Source organism: Tachysurus fulvidraco, chromosome 18 (genome assembly GCF_022655615.1).
Source record: "Tachysurus fulvidraco isolate hzauxx_2018 chromosome 18, HZAU_PFXX_2.0, whole genome shotgun sequence".
Lineage (NCBI taxonomy): Eukaryota > Metazoa > Chordata > Actinopteri > Siluriformes > Bagridae > Tachysurus > Tachysurus fulvidraco.
The window spans coordinates 20,576,178-20,586,727 of NC_062535.1; the positions used below are offsets into that span (position 1 = coordinate 20,576,178).

At 42.4% G+C, this 10,550-nt stretch overlaps 1 protein-coding gene and 1 long non-coding RNA gene across 2 annotated transcripts in view; one reads left to right on the top strand and one right to left on the bottom strand.

Annotated features, from left to right (window-relative positions):
- Nucleotides 1–405: 405 nt before the first annotated feature.
- LOC113636950 (integrin alpha-M-like) overlaps nt 406–10,550 on the bottom strand; it is a 50,635-nt gene continuing 40,490 nt past the window's right edge. The window contains exons 24-30 of the mRNA XM_047803426.1: nt 6,557–6,635; nt 5,694–5,804; nt 5,535–5,573; nt 1,951–2,073; nt 1,720–1,821; nt 1,537–1,566; nt 406–1,264 (exon numbers count right to left, since the gene is read on the bottom strand). Of these exons, the coding sequence (XP_047659382.1) occupies nt 875–1,264; nt 1,537–1,566; nt 1,720–1,821; nt 1,951–2,073; nt 5,535–5,573; nt 5,694–5,804; nt 6,557–6,635 (874 nt within the window). The 3' untranslated portion in view covers nt 406–874. The remainder of the gene's footprint in view (nt 1,265–1,536; nt 1,567–1,719; nt 1,822–1,950; nt 2,074–5,534; nt 5,574–5,693; nt 5,805–6,556; nt 6,636–10,550) is intronic.
- On the top strand, nt 1,730–5,205 carry LOC125139424. Its single transcript, XR_007138482.1, has 3 exons — nt 1,730–1,860; nt 1,974–2,100; nt 5,054–5,205. It is a non-coding gene; the product is annotated as an uncharacterized LOC125139424 (long non-coding RNA).

Here is a 10,550-nt window from a genome sequence, read left to right on the forward strand (position 1 = left end):
ACTTATAAACCTCAAAAGTTTATAATGGAAGTCTATGGGAAAAAAGGCCACTTTGAGCTTCCGTACCGGGAATGTCGGAATTCCGATCGCTTAGAAAAATAGAAGCAACCAACTTCAGACCAGGGTCTACGACATATCCGAATTTGGTGCATGTGGCTCGAACGCACTAGGTTGCATTTTTTGAAATATTTTTTTGTCTAATAATAATAATAATAATAATAATAATAATAGTAATAATAATAATAGTAATAATAATAATAATAATAATAATAATAATAATAATAATAATAATAATAAGCTTATAACGGAAATCAAAGCCAACATAATTAATCTTTATGAGAGGGAAAAGGTGATAGTGAGTCAGTGTAAAAAATCTTAATATGAAAATATAACGTCAAAAATAAAGACTTTTAAATATACTATTTATTATTATGCAAATCATTATGCACAACAGCCTTATTACTAATAAATGAATCACATCCCACATCCTATATTACACACACACAATCACATACTGATTATTTTAATATAAGATCAGCGTACATTGTGGAATTATTCTGTCTGTTATCCCGTCCAAGCAAATTAATCTACTAAAAATACACAGTTCTTCTCAATGGCCATAACTGTGTGTAGCACAGCAGGAAGCGAAAATCAGGAATGAGCAGCAGGTTGGACAAAATATGATGATATATATTATATATTGTAACTAAAATGATGACGTTCTATAAGATTGTCTACAGACACATAATCATCTTGTCCTGGACACTGGGGCCCACCTACTATACACACTGCACTCATAGATATATGTAATATACTGCAAAAATATTACAGACAGGGTTACAGATACAGTTAGTATTTCCTCAGTAAAGAATTTTCACTCTACATTTTGTGACACAGGAATAAACGGTTTCTCTTCAGCTGTGGAAGAAGATTGTCCTGGCTTTCCGTTTGTATCAGCACTGCAGCCTTCATCTTCTCCCTCACTTCTGTTCTCATTCCCTTCTTCAAAGAGTTCATGGAGTGTACTGGTGTGTAATAGTGTGTACTTTTGTGTACTGGTGTGCACTGGTGTGTACTGGTGTGTACTGGAATGTACTGATATGTGCTGGAGTTTTCTGGAGTGTACTGTGTAGTGGTCTGATTGTCTTTTACGTTTAACAGCAGTAAAAAATATGATGATGAGCAGGAGAAATCCGAGAAATCCACCTGTCCCACTGATTGCTCTTATATCAGGAGGAATTACGAGCTCTAATTGCAGAGTCACCTATAATCACACACACACACACACACACACACACACACACACACACACACACACACACACACACACACACACACACACACACACATTTAACATTGACACCGTTAACACTATTAACTCTACCAACACTACTGATTTCCATCACTACCATCAGACACAACTGGGCACTTACACCACTGTTAGCTGGCTGACAGTAAAATATTCTATCTGTCATACATTCATCAGTCCAGTTAATTGTAACAAGTAAACACCATAATCTGAGACAGGAAACATACCATAGTGTGGTGAAATATGATGGTGTCATTCTGTAAAAGTAAAACATCTGGCAGTTAGAAATACAGAAATAAGATAAACACAAGTGTGTGTGTGTGTGTGTGTGTGTGTGTGTGTGTGTGTGTGTGTGTGTGTGTGTGTGTGTGTGTGTGTGTGTGTGTGTGTGTGAGAGTTTCTGTTCTCACTTCTCTGCCACTGGAAACCTGACGATACAGCTTTTTATCAAAGTCCAGCTGAGCAGAAACAGAAAATTCGTCCTCTTCCTTAAACTCACTGAAAAGCCAATTCTACAGAGGAACAGGACAAAGACAGACAGAGCTCAGTTTGTGAGTATATTCATGTGTGTGTGTGTGTGTGTGTGTGTGTGTGTGTGTGTGTGTAGGTGTGTGTGTATGTGTACGTGTGTTTGTTATTACCCCTGTATAATTTTGTTTATTAGGGAAGGAGACGAGAGTGCTCCAATTAAACCGGACATCAGAAACAGGATCCAATAAGAAAGGAGCACACTTGAAGAATACACAGTTCTCACCTGGACACTCCTGCAGGACATCCCATAATAACACTGAGTGAGTAATGCCATAGTAACCAAACATGTTAAACAGAAGAGTTGTAAACATGACAGTCATGTAGAAGTCCTGTTCCTGTGCAGTGATGTTCAGTTATCTCTGATCAATGTTTATAATTTAGTGAACCGTCTCATCACAGTCATAAACCTTCACAGAGTAAATACAGGAAATATAAATAATTCATGTGGTTTTACAGATCAATGTACACACGTTACTCCATCAGGATAAAACATGGCTCTCAAGACTCTGTTCTCTCCTTAAGATTCAGATCCTTGGCTAAAGGCTTTCCACACTGAGCTAAGGTGCATTCTGACTGAGGTGATTCTTTAGAGATATCTCTAGAACTACCGTGGACTCCCACCAGGGGCAAATTCAAGTTAGATTATATAAGGTTCATAAAGCATGTCAAACTAATGACCACACCATGTCCAAGGATGTCTCTGTAGGCCTCTGTGATCAAAGTATAAACCATTTTTACAGCTTTCATTGTTCACAGGAGCACATTTAGCTTTGTGAAATAGAAGAAGTTTGGAACAACCAAAGGTTTTTTGTCTGTCTGGTCAAACTCAGTAACCTGGAAAAGTTTTGGTCATCAATCTATGGGTTCCATCACTCAGGCCTATCCACAAGGCGCATGACTTCCGTAATTTTCCTCCTTTAAATCCTCGCCTCAGAGCGCTCCTACGCATCACCGCTGCTGCGATCCAAGCGGCTTCACTGTTGCTGTGATCTAAACGGTGCTTCGCTGCCACGGCGATTCAAACGTCGCTGCCACTGTGATTTAAACGGCGCTTCTCTGCTGCTGCGATTTAAACGGCGCTTCGCTGCTGCTGTGATTTAAACTCGGCGGCTCTTCAGAGTCTAAACCGTAAAGTGTCTCCCTTCTTGTTCGCGATATGGAACTATTAGCGGTTGTGATTACCACCGGAAAACTGAGCCGAATGGAAAGTTTGAATATGCTTTAATCTTACGGTTAATCGATACAGCGCACTTGTTTGTGTTTTAATGGCGTGTTTTTGAGCCGGAAGCGACCTTCGGTCTGGCGTGCTGTACAGTCTGTTGTGCCACGCCACGTTGTGCTATGCTTCGCTATGCTATGCTATAATGTGCATTCTAGGTTACGTCACTTTATGTTACGCTGTTATGCCACGTCATGCTAGGCTATGCTATTTTATGCTAGGCATGCTATGTCATGCTAGGCTATGGTATGCCTCGTGGTGTCAATCTACATCATGCTATGTCACGCTATGCCATGTTATGCTATGTTTTGCCATACTTGTCACGATGGGTCATGCCATACAATGCTTGCCTTGCTAGGTAATGCTATGCCTCGATATGCCTTGCTACGCTAGGTTATGCTATGCTACGCCATGTCCCGTTATGTTATGCCTGGTTACGCTGGTTATGCCTTGGTAGGCCATGTCATGTCACGCTAGGTTATGCCATGCCTTGCTAGGCTATGCTCACTTTGGCTGGGTTAAATGCAGCGAGCTAATTCTGAGTATGGGTCCCATACTTAGCCGTATGTCACGTCACTTTCACGTTATGTTACGCTAAGTTCTGTTAAGTTACAACATGTTAGGCTACGTATGTTACGTCATGTTATGCTACATCATGATAGGTTACCTCATTCTTCTCCCCAATTTTCCCGTTTTATGCTTCGGTCGATGTGCTACCATTCATTAAAACAGTCGAAAAGTGGCATGGACGAGCAAAGCCGACTTGCAGATGTCCTAAATAAATTAATAAAAAATAATAATGAAAAAAAAAGTCACCAAAAGGAGCTTCAGGAGACAGAGCAGAGACATAAACCCACCACAATCAACAGGACACCTGTGGAGCGAGGAGCAGCTTCTAAGTTCCCTGTGTCTACATCAGCGAGGATCTCACCTTGACCTACACACTGACGCAGTGCTGAAGAAGGCACATCAACACCTCTTCTTCCCAAGACGGCTGAGGAAGATAGGAATGAGCCCTCGCATCACCAGAACATTCTACACCTGCTCTATAAAGTGCATCCTGACGGGCTGCACCACTGCCTGGTTCTGAAACAGCACGCTGGCAACCGTAAAGCTCTGGAAGGGTTGTGCGAACCGCCGACCACATTGTCGGAGGTGAGCTTCCCTCCCTCCAGGACATCTGCACCAGGCGCTGTATAAGGAAAGCCGGAGGATCATCAATGACTCCAGGAAGTCGTCTCTGCAGCATCCGATCCCGCACTAGCCGAATGAGGGACAGCTTTTCAACTTACTACAGCAACATGCTGTCGTATATTTGCTGCCATCCGCTCAGCTGAGAGTGAAAAGCCCAGATGCCTCTCCTTCAGGCCTGCCTTGCCAAGCATTTGCCCCGACCATCCTCGACTAAGCTCCACTCTGCAATCCTACCTTTCTGCAGCTTCGCAGTACGTCGGATCAAGTATAGCCAAATCAATTTTAAAAGGCCTACGACTCTGCATGATTTCACTTTGCCAACTTAGCGCTATCTTTTCAACCCCGTTTTGCTGTTTACATCACTTTCGTGAGCGCTATATCATACATATTCTCCAAAGCTCATAAAATGCAACCCTCCTCCATTAAAAGCCAAGTCGCAGGCATCGAATTCCACCTAAGATGCTTGGACCCACCTGTCTGCAGTCTGCTGGGTTATCCATCTAGGACTTCCTCTCAACCTCCCTCTCGTCAAAAAAACTGGTTACTAAACTGAGACAGGGGTGCTTTAGCCCTTTTCAGGATCTTCTCCTGGAAGCGGTATTTCTGTGTGCTTTTATGTTTTCCTTAGGGTGGGTAAGTTCACGACATGCAACAATACATTCGACGCCACCCATGACCTCACGGTGTCTGATATCACCCTCGATGATATTTTTCTAAAGCACTCAAAGTCCGGCAATCCTAACCCTAACCCAATCGCTTGCACTAATACCGATTTCTGCCATTTCTTTTCCGTTTCCCAGTATCTGGGCCTTCACCCTCACGCAAGCCCCGACGAACCGCTGTTCTTAACCGAGGAGAGCAAAGCCATGTCGAGATCCTGGTTCGCCGGTCTACACACAGCCTAATCTACACACAGCCTAATCTAGAATGTTTCCTTGCTAGTGTAAAGCTAGCAGTGTATGAGACCCATGACTCATTATCCTAGCTCATGTTTGAATATCTTAATGATTCTTCATTGTTTTATTGCGTTTTCTTCAATAAATGATCTGAACTTGCATCGACTTCAATATCTCACAGTAACAACAATTACATAGATTTAAATTTATTTATGTGGCGTGTCCACAGCACTAGTCCCTGTTAATCAGGTGTGTGTGTTTGTGTGTCAGTGAGAGTTTCCTTTTATACAGAATGATATAAATGATAATGGCACTCAGGACTCAGCTCTTGTGCCATGAAGAACAATTATTCACATCAACAAGAAGTAGCTAAACCATTACATACCACAGGTCCTTCAGTGATGCTGGTACAGTAGGTAGCATTCTGTAAGAAAATGAAGTTTATCAGTGTAATCTATAGCTAACAATCAGACACACAGTAAACAGAATTCTGCCCATCAGAATCATCATCAGCCTAATGTACTATCATTATAATAATATATACCTCTGACACACTGATGGAGAAATTGTGCAGATCGTACAAGTTTACACCAGACTGAGAAGGCATCCAGAAGCTTACTGCAACAGGCAGACCTTTGAGTCCCAGATTACTCACCTACACACACACACACACACACACACACAAACAGAAGATTATAAGTTAAAATAGAACAAACACAAACGTCTGAAGAATAGAGATTAGCAACACGGCCATGAAGGAGTATGTGTAGGGTTGAATAAAGATTATAGGGAGCTTAAAAGCTTAGCCATGGACGGCTTTAATTGATCTGAGAGTGCACAGGAAGTCAGTGTAAATTGTGTAGCATTAGAATATTGTGTTGTTATGCAGAGCTTCATGTGAGTACACTTGCAGAACAGTTTATGACATATTTGAGTTTTCTCATACATTGTATTCTAATCTTAATCTTTACACCTGGATTAATACATGAATCTACCCTGGATGTGATCTGCATTTAATATAACATGTCACTTTGGTTATGTTGTTAATGAGACAGAAATGAGCTGTATGTCAAACATGACTGAGCCAGTGAGAAGTCAAGTGTTATCTAAGGCTTAAGGATTAAAATACTGATGCAGTATATACAGCAGAAACTCTCAGGATTCCAGATGATACCAGAAGGGGACATATTTCATAATCCACACTACAAATAAGTAGTGTACCTAATTTTAATTATTAGAAATACGTTCATCAGTGTGTGCTTACTTGGCAACACACATAAGAAGAAATGAGTTATAATCGTGTTATTTCCCACTACCCTGTAATTGTATGTGTTTATAGAAAAATGTGTGTGTGTGTGTGTGTGTGTGTGTGTGTGTGTGTGTGTGTGTGTGAGTGTGTAAACATACTTTATACACAACACTGAGAGGTTTCATTTCTTTATCTTCCAGGGAGAAGTTCAGATATGTTAGTGATTCCTCAGGAACACTGAAAGAAAGAAAGAAAGAAAGAAAGAAAGAAAGAAAGAAAGAAAGAAAGAAAGAAAGAAAGAAAGGTTTGTCATCATAACACTTGTCAAAGATTGTGTATATGATACTATATGTGAATGTGTGTATGTATGTGTGTGTGTGTGTGTGTGTGTGTGTGTGTATGTTTATTTGTGTGTGTCATGTATCTGCTGCTATAATACTGAGTTGTAGCAGAGCCACATAAGGTGACACAATGTCTAAATGCCTAAATGTTGTATAGTGTAAGCATTACCTGATTGTGTACACCGGTAATATATTCTGTTTCATTTGTGTTGCCCTGTTTACCGCTCTCGCGACCGCGCCGATGACATCTTGCGACATCGCTTCACTTCCGGGTTTTCCACCCATATAAGGAAGCGGGCCGACGGCGTTCAAGCTGGTGAGTTTAATGGCGATTGGTGCACCAGTTGATATTGTAAGGAGTGTTCGCGGTTTCTCTGTGGATTATTTGTGGTGTTGTTTGGCGTTGAGAGACTCATTGTGGAATATTCCTCCCTTTATTTTTTATTATTCACCTGTGAGGACACTATTACACCCATCCATAAGCCAGACTTCCTATCACATCACTACATCTGGTGAGATTGTGCCATATAAGGACATTTATACTCACCGAGGACTTAAAGGACACCACACACACACACACACACACACACACACACACACACACACACACACACACACACACACACACACACACACACTTCACGCTTTGGGTTTTTGGGTACGTTTTTGTATATATTTGTAATTATACATTTTGTAAAATACACTGGTTTGTTTATATTGGTGTGTCGGTCTGTTTTCTGGTATAATACCTGTATTAGGGAGTGGTGCCCCATTTAATCGTGTACAGTTTAGGTGTGACATACATGTGGACCGTTATATAGTGGTGGCCCATACGGGGCCCGCTCCATTTATTTTGCATTTTTTTTCATACATGTGAACCGTTACAATGTACATTCCAGTATTTGTGCACACGCAATATTGATTGATTTTTTGTAATATTTTGTTTATTATTATTATTATTATTATTATTATTATTATTATTATTATTATTATTATTTATTTGTTTGTTTATTTATTTATTTATTTTTTCTTACTATGGATTCAGAACAGACCACACCACCCACTGTTATAGTGATATGATACATATTTCTGATGGTGATGAGTCTGATGATGATAATGAGGAAAGCTGTCTGATGAATGTTGGGTTGATACAAACAATGCAAACTGATATTGCGCAGCTTAAGGTGGATTTATTGGCCCTTAGCTCAAAGTACAATCTGTGAATCACGATTTCAAGCAGTCTGTTGATAGTCTCCTGAATTGGGAAACCAGTTTTAGGGAGGCAGTGGATGCTGGCTTAGCAGAGTTGCAGGAGGGTTTCCAGATGTCCCTGGAGAAGCTGGAAAGAGCGGTGACGGACTGTTTTCTAAGGAGGGACCCTCCCTCACCAGACTACTGGCCTAGACTCCAGCTAGTTCTCCCGTTACACCCATGCACCTTCCCATGACACCGGTGCCAGCGACCAGAGCTAAAGTGCCTCCACCCAAGCCTACCAATACCACCTACAGCGTTATTACTCCTACTGCCACGCAACCCTCTAGTGAGCTTACCCCTCCGGCAGCAGCCAATATATCATCCTTCTGTGCTCGTCCTCCCATCTGCCTGGAGATTCCCACAAAATTGGGGATGCCTGTGAAATGGCTGATGTCCTAAACGTTATCGAGCAATGTGAAAACTACCTGGACATCAGACCACTCCCCAGTGTGGAACTAATTGGTACTCTGAGCACTGTATTGAGAGGATCTGATTTTAGCCGGTGGAAGGTTGAAAAATAAAATCATGGACTGGCAGTATTTCAAAGAGGCTTTTATGGTGGCATTCCTACCAGATGACTACCTCACGGAGGTGGAAGACAAACTCCGGTCACTGGTACAGCAACCCCGACAATGCCTGAGAGACTTTGCTTATGACTACAGAGCCCTCTGCCTCAAGTGGAAGCTAGACATCACAGAGGATGAGTTAGATACTTAACAACCCAAGAGTTGCTGGCTGCCTGAGGGGAACAGTGACCACCCTGGAACAGCTGGTGAAGGTTGGGTCCATGGTGGAGAAGGATTGCCTTGGGGCAAGAACAGCTGGTGAAGGTTGGGTCTATGGTTGAGAAGGATTGCCTTGGGGCAAAAGACTACTGGCAGAAAGTGGGGCAGAATGGGAAGGAAAGAAGCAGCAACAGCCCGACTGATCGCTCTTCCTCCAAAAACCTGGCAGGTGTCTCCATCGCTCAACCCCATTGTTCTGGTACCGGTAACGGTAAAAATGCCGTGGAAAAATGGAAGTCTGGAATCACCTGGAAGTAAGGCAGTTCAACATTTTTACAGTTCATGCAGCTCTGTCTTGGGCCTTCAATTGCCCCAAAACATCCTCATGACTGACCCGCTGGACGCTCCACCTACAACAATTCTGCTTCCAGGTACACCACAGGAAGGGCTGTCTTAACCTAGGGCCTGACGCATTGTCCAGAGCTTACCTACCTGAAAAGGCTAAAGAGGTACGCTGTCTAGTTGTGTCACCTCCCAAGTATACATCCGACATCCCTCACACCCTGGACGAAATAGCTACAGCACAAAGCAGGGACAGTAACATCACACATCTGCAAGCAGATAGCAAAGACAGAAAGGGGGTGTTATACTGCCAGATTCCTTTGAAGAACCAGGGGGAGAAGTTCCAGTTAGTGGTCCCTCAATCATTAGTACCAGGTTTCCTACATTACTTCCACAACAACCCTCTAGGAGGACACCTGCGTAGGCTGAAAACTCTGCTAAGGCTGTTGGAGGTAGCTTGGTGGCCTTCTGACTGGAAAGACGTCTGGCAGTACGTCAAGTTCTGTGAGATGTGTCAGAAATACAAGCCAGAAAACTCAAAACCTAGCGGCTTTCTGCAAAGCATCCAGGTCCAAGAACCAGGCCACATGCTGGGGATGGATTTAATGGGGCCCTACCCAGGGAGCAAGAAACAGAACACCTACCTCCTGGTAATAATGGACCATTTCACTAAGTGGGTAGAGATGTTTCCCCTTAGAGATGATAAAACCCAGAAATTAACCAAAATCCTAAGGAAAGAAATATTTACCCGTTGGGGGGTTCCCAAATATCTGGTATCAGATCGAGGCCCTCAATTCACCTCCTGTGTCCTCTCAGAACACTGTAAGGCATTAAAAACAATGATTGTCTCCTATGTTGGAATATACCACCAAAACTGGGACCAGAGTTACCCGAGTTCCACTTCGCCCTTAATACGGCCCATCAAGAGACCACCGCCAAAACACCAGCAGAGCTCATGATTGGCCGGCAGTCACAAGGTCCACTGGAACGGCTTATCCATAAACCACCTTCACCCGACCAAGCCGCCTACAACATGATTGAAAGGCAAACCATCATGGCAGAGGAGGTAAAGCATAGAGTGTCAGCACAACAATCTAGACATGCCAGATACTATAATGCTCGATGGAAGGATGCGCAGTTCCAGCCGGGCGATCTAGTCTAATCTAATATTGATTGAACATGAAGTATGTACACTAGTCGGTTTTTGTGTAGTGTCTTTTGTGTAAAGTCTTTTGTGTAAAGTCTTGTATTGTTTGTTTGCACTGTTTTTTGGCCTCCAGTTGCACTTTATGTATCTAGGACTAACTAATATAAGTCCTTATAGCTCTGTCTTTGTTTTATGTAGCACTACAATCCTGGAGAAATGTTGTCTCATGTCACTGTGTACTGTAACAGCTATATATGGTGTAATGACAATAAAAGCTTCTTAACTTGACACACCTGTGTGCATGTGTGTGTGTGTGTGTGTGTGTGTTTCTGTTTGTGTGTAT